At 40.6% G+C, this 17436-nt stretch overlaps 2 protein-coding genes across 3 annotated transcripts in view; one reads left to right on the top strand and one right to left on the bottom strand.

Moving 5' to 3' along the window:
- The window catches only part of LOC121700683 (gamma-crystallin M2-like), a 222207-nt gene that overhangs the window by 138969 nt on the left and 65802 nt on the right, over window positions 1–17436 (top strand). The window lies entirely within an intron of this gene.
- LOC121700673 (gamma-crystallin M3-like) lies at window positions 11324–12329 on the bottom strand. The gene is made up of 3 exons (XM_042083810.1): window positions 12282–12329; window positions 11844–12086; window positions 11324–11747 (listed from the first exon to the last, which is right to left on the bottom strand). The coding sequence occupies exons 1-3, from the start codon at window positions 12288–12290 to the stop codon at window positions 11472–11474; spliced, it is 528 nt and encodes a 175-aa protein (XP_041939744.1). The 5' UTR covers window positions 12291–12329; the 3' UTR covers window positions 11324–11471.

The raw sequence follows: 17436 nt of genomic DNA, 5'->3' as shown, positions 1-17436 counted from the left end.
GAGCTGGCTATTAACGTGCCTTTTAGGCTCTCAAAAGTGTAGCTTATAGCCTACACATGGACACAAATTGCATGCTTAAATAGCCTAAGAACTATTTTAAAACGGTTTTGTTAAACTATTCAACCGTAACACTTGCCATCACGCACGCACCTCTTCCTCTCCCTCTCTCGTGCACTCACACACACGATGGCAAAGCATCCTCTTTGTGACAGGTCCCTTAACAAGCACATAGACCATTGTGCAGGCCTACTCTATGAAAATAATTGCTATCACTCAGCTCTTGGATTAACATGATACACAGGATTTACACTTGCAAAGTGATGCAAGTTGATAGACAATTGTATATCAAAAGAAGAAAGAAAAGTTTGCATAATTAAATGATTTTTAATTAAATTTTTGCAGCATATACTGTAGCCTTTCCTATCTACCCCCCTTTTTGACAACTGACATATCGGTTTTACATATCGGTTATCGGCCTCCTGTTTTGGTAATAATTGATATCGATATCGGCCCTGAAAAAACCATATCGGTCGATCCCTACTTACAAATCTATCTACGGGTACGGATCAGCTGCGCGATAATGAAAGCAGCCAAGGAGGGCCCGACGGTAATTGTAAAGCAATTTACAAAAGATTCACTGAACAAAAATGCTGATTTGCTGAATGGTGAGTTGTGTGTCCAGAGTCCCGACAAAAGCATGCCGGGATGCTAAAATGTCCTGGTTTACACCAACCACTATTAATAAAAAATGTGTAAATAAATAAATTATTATAAAGTGTGCTCTTATTATAGCTCGATCATTAACTAAACCCATGTAGAAAGACTATAGCCTAAAGCATCCGGCGTAAGATTTCGATAATGTGTGTGTGTGTATGCGTGTCAGTCAATCGTAACAGTCTGCATAATCTTTGCAGCCAACCTTACAGTGTATCTCTTTAAGCATTGTTGCAATGCCTCTTCATATCTGCCTCGTTTTAACGGTTAGAACAATGCTAAAGAGTCATCATTATCAAAATAATCTATGGCTGAGTTAGCCTGGGTTTTCCCATGCTGCCTTGCGCGCGCGATTTAATTCACGCTGCTAGGCAGCCTGGATACCATGGAGCAAATGTTCGCCTCAGTTAGGGGACCAATCACAGAACGGAGGGAGGGCAGTAAGATGATGACTACACACCGTAGCCGTTATGAGCCACGTACAGACGCATTTGATAGACATTCATAGCGCCCAATAAACGGCTCTGGGCATTCGTAAACCACGTTTCAAATACGAGAAAATGAATGCCTAGTTCCCAGACTCCGTCTCATTTGAGATGGATATGACGTTAGCCAGGCTATGGCTGAGTTTTGTTTTCAAATGTTTTCATGCATGTCTGATAACGGGTGAGGAATGTTTAGGAGATAGACTATTGTACATCCTCAAATTATGGCCGGGGTATTTTATTTACTTAGGCTGCGCAAAGCACAGGCCTTTATTTGGGGCAGGCTTGTATTCAAGGCAGGCCTTTATTTCTTATGTGCCATTTGTGAGACATGCGTTTTGTTTGGAGCGGCATACCGGTAGACTATCAAAAGCAGAAGATGTTCGGTTTGGTTTGGGATTTCATTTACTTTTGGGCTGTTTGATTATATTGCTAAGTGTTTGGACTGATGCATAGGCCTACGGTAGCCTAAATTGAGTTATTTTTTTTAATTACTGTATTTTCCGGACTATAAGTCACACTTTTTTTCATAGTTTGGCTGGCCCTGCGACTTATAGTCAGGTGCGACTTATATATGAAAAAATATATAATTGAACTTGTTTTTAAATGTTAATTCATATTAACTGACATGAACCCTACATGAAACATTACTGTCTAGCCGCGAGAGAGCGCTCTCAAATGCACAAGTTCTGTGCACTTTCATTCAGAGATTAGTGGTAGCGCTATGCCTGAAGCACACGTGCATACCTAAATCCTCAAATTATGGCCGGGATTCTATTTATTTATCTAAATAAAGGCCAGTAATAATTGTGTTTCAATTTAACTCATAAAAGAGCTCTTCTTAATATTTTATATTGTTGGTTGGTTTAATATTGTTGCCAATGAAAAGTCATTGTCTTACACCACGAGTCTCCAACACGTTGCTCTAAAGCTACCGGTTGCATGCCGCCCCCTTCTGAGCTTGCCAGAGGCTGAAACAGTAACCTATATTAAACACAATTGTTGCTGCCAGGCATCAGCCTACAAATTTTATAAAAAAGTAAATCATGCAGAATTAAAAAAATAACTAACTTTAGGCCATTTTTCAGCACAACACACGTTTCATGAATAAATGAAAGTGGATGCCTTATCTCGCTAGCCTGGCTATTATCTCGCAATAAGCGGATGGAAATCCCGACACCCTTTCATACAGTGGGCATCGCTTTCAAATGGCCACTTCAGTCGCGCATTACAAGGCGTGAAGCTTTAGTACCACTTTCAGCCACTGTGCGTCGCTCTGCCACTGTACATCGCTCTGCCTGCCGCCCCTTCTGAAAAAGCTCGATTTACCTCGATTTAGGCTACTTGGGTATGGCTTAAGGCTTGACTACACGGTGGTAACGGAAATCGAAATTTGCTGTCTACATTATTGTCAGTGTTGGGTTAAGGCAACTAGGCAAATCAAAACAGTGGTGTGATAATTGAGCCAGTAGAGAAATAACTGTTCAGAATTAATCTGTAGCCTTGGGTAGGCTTCTGCGACGTTTTTAACAGGCACGCTATAGAGGCTTAGACAACTATGACCCACGTTTTGGTTTCGTAAATTAATTTGCCCTACTTCTTGACTGCAATGTAGTCAATTGACTGCTTGACACAAATCAAAACAAATACATCTGCTTTATGCCGCAGAATTACATTCATATTTGGAACTTACATAGTCCAATGCATCGTTACACTACATTAGTGTTTACCAAAACCATAGTAGCAACGAACGTTCGCAACCACTATCGTAAAGTTGTGTAGTTACAACTACACCTCTCGACCTGTGGTAGAATGCTAGTAGAAGCATAGTTCCAGGGATCTTCATGTCAAAGACATCACTGACGCCAGTTATTTGTTTGCAAATTAATAATTATAAATATATTTAAGTTTCTAATTGATATTTACACTTCTAACCACCATACATCCATATTTTAAAATGCCCAAGGCAGAAAATACATAAATTAAAAGTCAATTTGCAGCCATGTGCACGTAAGTAAAAGTCACACACCTGCAGATAATAATAAGGTGGTGTGCACTTTTTGACAAGTCAGCTGAGAATATTTAGCCTTTGATTTTCATGGGGGGGGGTCCTTGTTAGTTTACGCAATCCAAGCCAAGAAGGCTGATTCTGATTTTGATAATATGATCTGCACAAAAGATAAACTTAGGTAAACAACGATGTCAATATTGTTGTCAAAATCTTAACCCAGATTCGAACTCTTGGACAGGGGACTGGTAACTGCTGTGCAATGGCGGCTGTCATCTGCCGGCCTTAACGCAATGCGCCACAGAAGTATGTGCAGGTGCTCGTTCACGTGCTACTAAACGTCATTAACCACCTTAGTCCAGACTACTGAAGTTTGGAAACTATCATGGTCCAAACTTACAGTACTATTTAAGTACGACAGTTTTGGGAAACAGTCGTAACTTACATGTTGGTTAGTTGAACGATGCATCCTGTTAGTAAAAAGCTAACCTCCGTAGTTGTACGGAAAACGCACCCCAGATCAGCGTGTAGGCCATTAGCAATCTGTTTATTTTATTTTATGAAGCCTACACAGTAGATCACATGCCACATTCTCACTTTCAATAGACAGATGCAATAGCCATTGGTCAAGTATTGAGTATAAAGCAATTAAGATAGTATGAAGTACTTTTTGTATAGGGTACTATCATAAAAAATCGTTAAAACAAATAGCATTTTGCAACTTGACAAAACACTGGATTAAATATCGTAGGCACAGGAGAAAACTTGTACATCCATTGGCCCGTGGGGAGATCACATGCCAGTTGCCTCTCCCTTCAGTGCTATGACTTGTTCGGCTGTGAGCTTGTTTCGCAAAAAACTATTGCAGATATCAATGCGTCTTTGTTCATGAGTTTGGCCTCACAGCAGAGGCTCAGACAACTATGACCCACGTTTTGGTTTCGTAATTTGGCCTACTTATTGACTGCAATGTAGTCAATTGACTGCTTGACAGGTTATTTTTATTTTTCTGTACAATAAACAAATACATCTGCTTTATGCCGCAGAATTACGCACTTGGCCAGCCTATAGAACGGGCACATTTTGGAGAGAATAGAGAATGTACGCACACAGGAATCTGTAGGCTATTTGTGGCTGGTTACCAGCAAACAATGTTTAATGCATTAACTCAAGACGTCAAACATTTTCTAAACAATACAAACAGAAAGGATGCAACAGGCAGAAAATGTAGAAGAGTCATTTCCAGTGGAAGAACAAAATGCTGAATGAAGTCCAAAGATATGAAGGCATATCTGGCAAGTTGTTATTTTTTGAAGACATAAATGGTTGGGATATAGGCCTAGTTTGCAAGAAGGAGACATAAAGCGTGAGCATGCCACACTATCCACAGCTGTGGTAGCGGGGGGTAGGAGGATTACTGTTAGCGCAGGATTTATATAAAATTCTTCAACAGAAGGCCTGCCTCGAATGCAGGCTTTCCCAAAAAAAAGCCTGTGGTTTGCGCAGCCTACAGTAAGTAGGTCTTAGTGAGTTAGGAGTCCTCTAGACCAGCGGTCCCCAACCACCGGGCCGCGGGAAATTCCTAACCGGGCCGTAGCCTACGACATGAGTTTTAAAAAAAATGCATGCAAACTAAACTAAATTTAATTCGCAATAATGTCACGTTTTTACATGGCATAGGCCTATATGCAGTTGTTTGATTGCACGCATGTTTGCATTTTGCAAGGTCTATTTTCTTACGTCTGTCTGTCCCGCCTTCAACACTTTTACATATTGCCTTCAGTGCTGCGCAGCCTCAGGTCAGCTCACTTCACTTGATCAGTTCTTGGCGAACGGTATGTCACATAAGTGGGAGTGTAACTAAATAAACTTTCTCTCTTAATAAGCAATAAGAACAGATAAACATAATTGTGTTTACAGTATTATTGTCTATAATCATGTATGATACCAATGAATCATTCTTTAGGACATGATATGAATAATTTAATTAGTCATGTGAACCGAGCTAGTTCTCCGTTTAAAATGTTACCTTAGCTAAGAGGCTAGCTGGCATGCTAACAGCCGGACAGTAACTGGCAGCAGCATGGTCTGATATTAAGTTATTTTATTACAAATCCGAACGCTAAAAAATTACACTTTTAGGCTTGAAATGATCCCAAACACTTACAGATTATGACAAAATTTTCCATAAAACCCTCAACAAATCCAGAAAGACATAATGACCAATCTATTGCTAAAATTCCACAAGTCTCCATTGACATTAGTGCTTCGAGGGTTTACTCTGGTCTGCATAAAGGGGGATTTCCCCCCCTCCCCCTTGCAATAATCGAACGCAGAAATTGTCGAACGTTTGCGCCTCTCGCTCCGCTTAACCCTCTCTGGTTTAAAGCTGTCTGCGTGTTGTAGGCTAGATTTGCGCGAGTTCTTTCTATCTTACTTTTGTAAGTTGCGACCACCTAGGCTATGTTATAGACGTTCTATGAGGTACCAGTGTTTATCTGTGTCACAAAACAATAAGCTTTGTCAGGCTACTTTTAAAATGATATTCAGGGCTATATACATTTAAAACATTCGGGGCTGAAGACCCGACAAAGCCTTGCGTTAATTCTTCAGGTGGGAAGTGTCAGGAATTTTCATACGAGAGACGCTCTCATTGGTGGTTAGTATATGAAGTAGGGAATTGACAGCAACATATCCAATCACATTATGAGAGATGCTGAATTTAACATAAACTGCGATGTTTGATTTTAAATTAATGTAAATTTAGCCGGGACTGTAAGCTGGCACACGTGGGTGCTCGATGTTTTCAGTGGGTGCCCGAGAGACGGAGCACCCACGGTATCGGCGCCTATGACAAGCGTATCTCGCGGTTGCATCCATTACAAACAAACATGCAATGTGAACGTCTGGGATTGGGGAGAGCACTAAATGCTCTTCTGAATAAGCACGAAGTCAAGCCTTTAAATGAAAAACACTCTTTAATAATCAAAGAAATAAACGCTAATGAAGTAAACTTGTGACCATCAAAAATAGTTTATCGTCTGTAACTCCGTGATAACAGGAAGGCATTTGGCTGAGCAACGGAGGTTAATATGCTCTATATTTTGTCCAAATGATGTCTGTCTATCATCGTTGCACTCGGAGAAAACCAGAATGTTTAATTTGTCCTGCGTTTCTTCTACGGTTGCAAACGGGATTCACTCGCCGTCAGAGGTGGGCGAAGTACTCAATTTCAGTACTTACTGTAAGTCAAAGTACAGATACTACTGGTCAAATGTTACTCCGATACAAGTAAAAGTTGCATATTCAAAATTGTACTTAAGTGAAAGTACTGAAGTACTTGATTTTAAAAATACTTAAGTATTAAAGTACAATTTGAAATTACATGTGTAAGGTTTAACACTTAAATGCATGCCCCTGACTAGCTTGTATAAGCTGCAGAATCACAGGTCCAACAGTGGCTCATGGTTTCTGAGGGCAAGTAAGGTAGGTGTGTGTGTAGCACAGCCTACTTCATGCTTAAATCTAACCAACCATTTCAAGGAAACAAAAGAGACTACATGGGTGCACAAATTCCCTTTCCACTTTGTGTTTACAGTATAGACAGCCAACCATTTTAAGTAAACTAAACAAGTCTACATGGGTGCACAAATTCACTTCCCATCACTTAAAATGGTTGCCTGTCTATACTGTAAACAAATAAGACTAGATGGGTCCACAAATTCACTCCCCATCACTGTGTATAGACACCAGAATATGCTTCCGCAGGTTGGACGGCGAATTTTTGTATGCAGTGATGTGGTTTACTTTCGGCAAACAAAGCACGCATTTAAAACGATAGGAATCGTTCATCCGTTCAGTAAACTTAAACATTTTTTCGAGATACGGCCATGGGTGCGAGTACTCGACAGGGCATCCGCCTTCGTCTCCGTCTACCTCCATCTTGCTGTCGATTTAGGAATAGAGAACGGTTAGACGTTGAACTTGGTTTTATAGCCTAGCGCACAGATGTGACGCAACCCTGATTAGTGATAGGCTGTCACCTGCGAACAAACCATCACATTTTAGAAGAGAGGGGAGGGGGGGACAGAGTTTCGATATAGGCTAGACCTAGTTTATTGAAAGTTAAAAGTAACGAGAGCCTTAACAGAAATGTAGTGAAGTTAAAAGTACGATTTTTGTCATTCAGATGTACTGAAGTGAAAGTGAAAGTATTTTTTAAAAAATTAACTCAAGTGAAGTACAAATACTCAAAATCTGTACTTTAGTACAGTACTTAAGTAAATTCGTTACTGCCCACCTCTGCTCGCCGTTAACCAAATATTTCTTTATTAGGGCAGGGCAGGCATATTTCTGGCTATTAAATTATTTCTAAACCAGTCTGCTAAAGTCTGTAGTGAAGTCTGTGTAGGGTTTTCCAGCTCCATTTCTTATTACGAGACACCCTGCTCCAGGCGCGTCGTTAGACCTGGGCATTCGGGGCTATAGCCCCGGATCCTCTGGGGATAGCCCCGGATCTATGGGCCGTCAACAACAACAACAACAACAAAAACTCTAATCGTGAATGAAATAAATAGCCCCGTACTGTAGATGAGACTTTTGTGTTTTGCGTCCATTGTGTGCATTAACAGCAGCGCAAGAAAATCTGACGTGATCTGAGCAGGTTTAGAATCATTTGGTGCAAAATGTTGCAATTTCAAGTAGGCTACCTTCTCCTCTACGCTATTACGCATTGCTGTTTCGTGCTTCTACTAACTAGCCTTAGCGAAATAAGTGTACAGAAGGATAAATAGATAGAAAATAGAAGTTTATTTAGAAGTTTAGAAGTTTATTTATCAAGAAGTGGAAACTCACAGTGTGTCATCATCTCGCGCAACCCAGGAGGACATTTCGATCAGCTCAGGTTCGTGAAACGCAGCCCTCAAAGACAACGTTGATCAATGCTGGTCTGATGTTACTAGCTAGCAGGCTACCACTGCACCTCACTAACTTGAAGGACACTTTGTTTGAATAACTAGAAAGAGACACTAACACGGTTTGGTTCTGTAGAATGGAATCACATTATTCACCACCAACAAAAAATTATTTTCCATGACAGTATAGGCTAGTAGTTGCGCCAATCTTTTTTTACCACAGGTTAGCAGTGCAGACTTCATTCAGACTTTATTCATTCACTGACGTTGGTATGATTCCAAGAAACGGTCGAATGTGACCTTCAGCAGCGAGCGGAGCAAGTTGAGCAGAGTTGAATGAATGAGGAGCGAGCGGTTTTCACAGACGGACTTTGGCTATAATACCTAACATCAAGCTATTCCCCTTCACCAGTCCAGTAATTGTGTCCAATATTATACTTTCAGTGATCATTTGAAATACATAGCGATAATGAACAAGACTTTTGCCGTCTCAGTACTTTCAACCCAGCTGGCAGCCAGCAGATTGCCAATACACGAAGATCGGACTATCTGACCATCAATCTAACGTTAGGCTACGTCCTCCAACAACGTTACTAGCTAGCTCATTGAATTCGAAATGATAAACTGCACACAGCCCCACACACGAACATGAAAAACATGACTAAAATGACATAACTGCTGGGGTCATCTTGAACTTGAGGCCGGAGTGACCTTTTACTGTCTATGGGTGTGACCAATCCTCTCGGGGCGGCTGTTAACTGGGAATAAATATCAACAAACATATCTGGGCATAATCACGTGCAGTTAGATGTACTGAGTGCAGTTTCAATATATCGTGATTTACTATTGAATCACATGCACAGTAAATATGGTAAACCTGACCTCGTTTGAGGGGGCTTCCAAGCAATGCATGCTGGGCTTGATTTTGACAGAATGGAACTTTTTCTTTGGGCAAAAGTTTGTGATGCACAACCCAAATGCATTGCTTTCAAGGCACCCATAGCCCATTAATTGAAGGTGGTGACGTCCAAATGTTTATCCCGAGACGAACGCTCACACCTGTGCACTTGACAGAGGTGCATGACGATGTTTATTCTACAGGCTATTTTAATGTCATATTTTGGGTGTTGTATGTGGTGCACTTTGGCAGAAGAGACGTTCTCCTTACATGGTCTTTAAACATCAAAATATTCGGAATGCCGTGACGAGAGTCATTACGATTGGCCTTCCTTTTCATTCTCAAAGTAGGTTAAAATTGCATGTTCATCAGCCCGATTTTCAAAATCTCTCGGGGGAGAAACCCTCGAACCCCCGGACAAAAAGGACTCTAATTTCTGGGCTCTAGCCCCGAATGTTTTCAATAGCTAGCGACGCCCCTGCCCTGCTCACTTGAGACCTCTGCCAGTTGTTGCAGCGTCGTTGCAGCGTCACTGGAAAAATACAAATTAAAGTCGCGTGATGACCGCGAGGGAAGCTGGCCAAGTCGAAGCACTGCCCACTGTACATGAACCATCAAATACCCCACAGATTTTTCTCTCTCGTGCATGGGCATTTAATCTGCTGCCGGCTTGTCACTCCACATCGCCCAAAATGCTTGATTGCATTGCATTCTGTACATTTTTAGCTAAATATTTATGTACCACATCAACATTTTTGTTCAGTGAATCTTTTTTAAATTGCTTTACAATTACTGTCGGGCCTATAGGCCGATCGCCTGGTTTGCGCTTCGGTCACGTCCTTTTAAAACCATCTTTTTCTCTCTCATGAACATTTAATCTGTTGCCAACTTGTGACTCCACATTGCCCAAAATGCTTGATTGTATTGTATTCTCCACATTTTAGCTAAATTTTGGTGTACCACATGGCATTTTCTTTCAGTGAATCTTTTGCTTTACAATTAGACCTTCAGGCCCTCCTCTTGGCTGCTTTCACTCATTCGTCTTCATTAACATTAATCTTTTTGGCCTCAATAGTCCAGTTACATAGTCTGTTTTTGGTTTTGGATTATGTGAAATACATTTTTAAATAAATGCGACTTATCAGGGAATTCAAGCGGAACCCACGCAACTCTACCATTAATCCCTACCGACTCCATAAACGATAAAAGAGTAAAAGAGTTGCTAGACTACCCTGGCTGCATATTACATTTGCTGCCGCTAGGGTGCGTCTAGATTTCTAGGCTACCTGGCGGCAACACTTGTGTTTAAATATAGGCTTACTGCTTCAGCCTCTGGCAAGCTCAGAAGGGGGTGGCAAGCGACTGGTAGCTTGAGAGCAACGTGTTGGAGACCCAGTGTAAGACAACGAATTTTCATTGGCAACCGTATTAAACCAACCTACAATATAAAATATTAAGAAGAGCTCTTTTATTTCATTGAGTTAAATCGAAGCAATGTAGGCAATTATTACCCTGCTTATGCTATTATGCTTGTAGGCTATTTGGGGGCCGGCCTTTATTTGTCTGAATCTGAGGCTCGGCTATAACTAGAATCCATAATTTGAGGATTTACGGTATGCACGCATGTTTTAGGCATAGTGCAAACCCTAATCTCTGACTGAAAGTGCGCAGAACTTGTGCATTTACATAACAATATTTAATACATTTTCCCGGTGGTGACACCCCCGAACCCCCTTTAAGTTTTGGTCTTAAGTACGAACAAATTTCTGACCTATCGCAAGTTCACCAAGCTCCCAATCTCATTCCACAAGCCTAGAGCGCCCTCTCGCGCTGTAGACGGTAATGTTTCATGTAGGGTTCATGTTAATTCATGCTGACTAACATTTTTTTTAAAAATGTTAAATTATATATATTTTGATAATGATAATAAATATATGTATATATATATTTGACTATAAGTCGCAGGACTAGCCAAACTATGAAAAAATGTGTGACTTATAGTCCAGAAAATACGGTAGTAATTAAGATTAGTGGTCTGGAAAATATATTAACTATGCATGATAGTTAATATATTACTATTACTAGAAATAGTAATAGATTAATATTTCTGCCGAAATAACCTAGTCTTTCAGCAAACTGCATGTGGACACACATGCCATTCATAAGGTGTAGTGCTGTCACAGTCCAATAGGTGGTGTTTCTGTCCTCTGTGTGTACTGATCTACAGTATGGGCAGACATATCCAGAAAACAAAATTGACACTAGATTGAGGAATGTGTATGACTTTTTAGTTTCAGGTCTGTAAAGGAGTGTAAGGGAGAATGTGACAGCAAAAAAACTATAAACTGTTTTTAAAAAGATATCACACTTCCCTCATTGTAAAAAGGGAAATATTTTATTTGAGTCATTATTTTACCCACTGTTCGGCCAAGAAATTATGACAATATAAACATTTACATCATATCAGTGATGCGCTTCATGCTCATGAATTTCATGTTGTTGAATCCCATGTTCCTGAAGCTTCTGTACTCTCCAGGCCTCATGTACATCATTCTGCCTCTGAAGTGGGGCTGCTCATACATGAGCCAGTGGCCATCCATAACATGGCAGGACTGGCAGTCAGACATACGGTAGCGGTCCATGATGGAGTCACAGTCATCATTCAGCTCCATCATCTGACCACCGAAGTTCTCCCTCTCGTAGATCCTCATTCTGTACTGTCCTCTGTGCTGTAGAAATAAGATGTCACAAAAAGTTTAGTTCTGTAGGAAAATTATCATAATAGTCATTATGATAAAAATACGTATAATTACGAACTTGTATACCATGGGGATCATGCGGCAGGATCTGATGCAGTCGTTCCAACCAAACATGTTCATGTAGTCAGAGTACTCGCCCCTCCTCATGAAGTGCTGGTTACCCATGAAGTTGGGACGGTCGTAGACCATGAAGCAGCCGCTCTCCACCCTGCAGGATTGGCAGCGGCTGAGATGAGAGTGCATATCAGAGCAGTCTCCCATGGACTCATAGGAGCGACCCTGGAAGTTCTTGTCCTCGTAGAAGATTATCTGAAAGCATAGATTGATAAATGGTTACTAATTAAATTAAATAAGCCCCATAAATGAGAATTCAGTATAATTAAGTATAGTTTCACTGTAGAACTATCCTGATGTTAGTTATCAGTTATTTAAAAGTAGAAAAAAAGTTCTGAATTTGGATTGTCGTGTTGGGAAGAGTTAGTGTTGGCCTTTGATGTTACATACCTTTCCCATGTTGATGTTTGTTGGAGATGGCTGTGTCCCAGGACTGACCGAGTGATGCACTGACATCCTGGCGATTTAACCCCAACTTTTATAGCCGATCAGCGTAAATAACATGTTCGCCATTGTATATAAACGTCTGACCCAGCAACAACACATTGAAACCTGCCCTGCAGGGAAAGCTCCAACGGGTTTGTTATTCTTCACTGTATGCTCTTCTGTAGCATGCGTGTTGGTATTGTTTCCGTATGAAGTAAAAAGAAGTTTCCAGTTCCACACACATCACTACACAACAGAGGCTCTAAATGTCCCCCATACACATTTTTAACATTTCTAAGGGAAGCATTAGGGGTTTCCATCCCATTTTGTTGTTATATTTGAGTTTATTCATGAAAATCATTCTTAAAGTGTATATGTCAAGTTAAAAAAACATTTTTGACAAATGAAGGGACATGAAGCAATATAGCAGTGAGTAGTGATTTTTCTTGAAAAATCAACTTTAAATACAATAGAACAATATTTACAGTTATTTTTATAACTGAATTTATGAACATTCCAGACACAGTGATGACCTTATAAGAGAGACTCCAGCAAAGTTGAGCATTAGGGAGAATGGGTTTTAACTGCATTTTCTTTTACACTGATCAGGCCAAAAATGTCCTCTATGACATACCAGTGGTTCATAAGCATGAGCCTGCCTGGCAGGGACAGGGTAAAGACATACCCTGCTACAAAATTTAGGTAAATCATGGCCATCAGTAAGAAATTGATTAGGGGTGTGAGTAGGATCGGATCACTATTAGTATGTATCATGGCTTCAAAATTGCAGTTGTGTCATTTTCCATCACATAGGCCAGTGGTTCTTAAACTTTTTGTCTGGCGACCCCACAAAAAAGTATGGCGAGGTCTGGCGACCCCACTTTCCCCAAACCCATTCTAAGTCCTTACTCAAATACCCCCCTCAAACAACTAAATCAAGCAAAAACTAGAACGCAAAGTCATTTGTTTTATTTACTCCATATGAACAAGAACCGAGAAAACCAAACAATCACGATTAAACAAGTGTAGGCTGCCGCCATATCAGATCAGAGCGCTATGTGCGTAGTGCGCGCGCACACACAAGCACGCACACACACATACCAGCATTAGGCCTACAAAGTTACATTAATTATATTTATGCCGATAACAATAACAGTATTTTTTTATTTCCCTTTTCTGGTTTACTATCTTTAACAATTTCAATGGGAAGGGTGGGCATGCTTCCGTGAACATAGCAAGTTAATTCTAGGAGGAATGCTGCATACGACGACACAGAGATTTTCCTCCACGGTGCTGAGCCGACATCTGTATTTTGAGATGTCGTTTCATTTTGACAGGTTTTAAGCTCTCATTCGCCAGAACATCGCCGCAAATCACACATTGTGGGTGGTCGAGGTATCTTTAACTTGGCAAGTGAATGCATATTTCTAAAATTCTTTCTGATAAAGCCGACGCGCCGTTTGTTCTTTTTTATTCTCACCGGCCTATAGACTTGTCCCATCTGAGGATCACGGAGGAGTAGACGCACTAGATGGCACTAACGAGCTTTTGTTCAATTTTTTAAGCAGCCACCTGTCCACTTTGGCTAGTAGGCTACCTATGTTTTTTGTTTTGTTTTACTTAAAATAGCAGGAACAAGTTGAGTTTGCATAGTGGGAGCAGATTGTTTCTATCAGCGGACCAGTAGCTCATAGGCTGAACCAGATCTCGTTGAAAGACGAAAACATTTCTCTCTCTTCTCTTAACTGCGTGTAAATAAGAAAAAGGCAGAAAAGGCCAATATTATTTCCCTTTGTTTCAACTAATAACTAGATGTACCGCATAGCGGTACAAAATATGACCGCCACTCAGTCCTGTACATCCGTTCCGCGAAAATAAATCACACTTCAATTTGTCTCCATATTTTACTCCACCCCCCACTCTTGAAACTTTTGTGTATGCTTGTTTGGCATGCCTGAGTGTGTGTGTGCGGCTGCACAGAAAGTAGCCTACTGGTGCTGAAAAGGTGAATAGATTGTAGAATAGCCAAAGAAGATGTAGCATTGTTATAAAACCTTTAAAATCTCTAAACAATCACAAGTAGGGCAGTTCATCACAGTTCATCCATTGCAACTGGATTGATGAAAGGTCACTTACACCTGTAGGCTACATTGTATTTGGGAAAAGCAAAAGGTATCAGCATAATGTTATTTATTTATTTATAAACAAAAACATCTCTGTCAGTTCCATGCCGTTTTCAACAGCTATCAAAAACAAATGTCATTTTTGGATGGATGGATTTTTTGTGAATGTTTCTTCTTCTACATAAGATTTTAGTCATCTTTAGTTCATGTAATACTTTATTGTCAATGCACAAATTAAGTAACAGTAGTCTGAAACGTTATTGTTAATGCACAAATTAAGTAACAGTAGCCTAGTCTGAAACGAAATGCTGTTTTACATCTAACCAGTGGTGCAAATAACTGACATGTCCAAATGGGCCTTGATGAAATGCATCGCTAGACTGTTCGTATTTTAACGGGCCAAAGTTGAAGAGCTTTTGTCCGTTATTGTTAGTGCAAATATAGGCTGATTCATGTTCCCTTGCATTGTTTAACTGAGGTCCATGGCTAGTCTGGCTTTCATCAGACCAAGCTCAATCTTTTAAGAAATCAAAAAATAAATAGCAGGCAGATCAGGCTGGGTTCACCCAGCCTAGTCCATAGGCACCCGATATTGTTTAATTTTCCGATTGAGATATACACGCTCTGGCTATTCTAAATGCAAAAATGCATCAGGGAGTTATGACAAAACGGTAACTAACAAACTAGATCCTAATAGAAAGCTGTTAGCTTCCCTAAGCTACAGGTAGGATTATACGGTAGGCCTATTTACAACATAAATTGTCAATAGGCTATGCTGGCGACACAAATAAAATCTCCTTTGGAAACCAATGGCTTACGCCTTACAGTATCAAGCGGACTTAAACTGTCATATCGTGGCGAAAAGTTGTAATAACATTCACGCAGCTCCATGAATCAAGGTAAGCGCGAATGAAGTAGCCACTTCTAAATGGGACCCACTACACAGTAGCTTAAGGTGTTTTGCTAAAGCAGCCATAATGAAATGAAGGTGTCATTGTTTGGATACTTCACACACACGTGCTTTTTAATTTCACAGACTACAACTACCAAGCTGTAATCAAAGCACATCGATTCCCCTCTCACACCCTGCACGCACTTAAAACAAAATAAACAGGCGTCTCAGTCTCACGCATGTATAGGCAAAACTGTATCAGACCGGTGTAACGTTGGTAAATCTTCCATTGCACAGAATGATTTTGTAGCACGTGCAATAAATGACAGTCGAAAGATACAAACAGTGCTGCTATACATTTGCTTGGTATAACCGCATTTATAGTTTTCTACAAATGCAATAAATCAAATGCCTCCATCACTCAACCAACGCTAACGGTAACATTACCTAGGTCCTTATTGATATTACAAGATTAACGTACCTGCAGTAAAAACCAAGCATGTCCGATAAACATCCTCAGATTTATTTCGGCTTCAAGAAGAAATGGGAATTACACTTCATGTGAACATCGTCCTATCCTTATTAGATGTTCGCTGCGGTAAATTACAGTCCTTGTATGAAGCGTCCATTGTTTTTTCCAACCCACTTTTAACTTCCAACAAAATTACGTCTCACTGCAACGATGCGCCATCTAGTGGACAAACGACTACTTCTCGCCAATACTGAAAATGCAGCCATGATGATGATGATGAATATTTATTTTGGCTTTCTTTTAATCCTACTGAATTTGTAATTATGTATCGGCCGTTCTAATACCAATAGTATGTGGGTGCCTGTGTGTGTGCATGTGTATATGTGTGCACCGCCATTTACAGGCCAATGAGTGTACAGTCACTAAATGTACACATAACCTAATTTTTTTAGACCCCCCCATGGATGAAATTCTACGAAACTTGGCATACCCCCGGAGAATGCCAGGTCAATCATACACATACAATTTGGTGCAGTTCTGAACATCTTAACTGAAGATAGGGGCGATTAAAGCAGAATAATATTGCATTTTCATTTTTTACCGGGGGGTGGGGGTGCAAATCACAAATGAGTGATTATGAGCCAGGTTGATGTGGGCCCTTGAGACCAACATACCATAAAAGATTCTTCATCCTCAGTGCCACGGTTCAGGTAGTTATTTAGGAAAAACTGTTTTTTTTTTGCGGTTCAGGGGGGGGGGGTTGGGGGGTTGGTGGTGGTCCCCGGGGACGAAATGAAATTTTTCCGTAAAAGTCTAGTGGGGCTACATACCCACCAAATTTCATGTACCCCGGTGGTTCGGTGTCCCGGGTATCAATGACCAAAAATTCAGGGAGTAGATGACGGGAAAAAATCTTGAATTGTGTGCATGTGTGCGTGTACAAATTTATGTTTATGTGTGTGTGTGTGTGTATGTGCGTGCTTGTGTGTTTGCCTGCGTATGTGTGTTTGTGCATGTGCATGCATGCGTACATATGTCTACTGTGTGAGTATGTGTCATACGTATGATTACTGTAAATGTATGTGTGTGCGTGTGTATCTGTTTATGCACATGTGTGCACATGGAATGGGTTAACATGACCCCTGGAGGCAAACATACGGAAAAAATTGGTCATCCTTGGCCCTACAGTTCTCAAGATATTCACAGAGAACTGTGTCTGCCCTACCCTCCTTTTGGGGGGTCCAGTCCAGCGGGGGGGGGCTACAGATCAAAACGAAGAATGACGGTCCCATGCTATCCATGTGGGGGTACATGCCCACCAAGTTTTGTGTACCCCGGTCTTTCAGTGTCCCGGGAATCCTTGTTGGTGTACGTCACTAAATGTACACATAAATTATTTTATTGTAAGGCCCCCCATGAACGAAAGTACACAAAACTTGGCATGCATTCGGAGGGTGTCATAATGATCCTACACTTTTAATTTCGTGCAGTTTTGACCTTGTCAGCCAGAGATATTGTGATGAAAACACCTAATTTTTTGCTTTTTAATTTTTAACTAGGTGGCGCTATACATGAAATAAGTGGTAATGGGATGGGTTGACATGCCCCCTTAAGACCAACATACATAAAAAA

Source organism: Alosa sapidissima, chromosome 2, assembly GCF_018492685.1.
Source record: "Alosa sapidissima isolate fAloSap1 chromosome 2, fAloSap1.pri, whole genome shotgun sequence".
Taxonomy (NCBI): Eukaryota; Metazoa; Chordata; class Actinopteri; order Clupeiformes; family Clupeidae; genus Alosa; species Alosa sapidissima.
The sequence above is the reverse complement of the archived record's forward strand: the minus strand, read 5'-3'. Positions and strand labels throughout refer to the sequence as shown.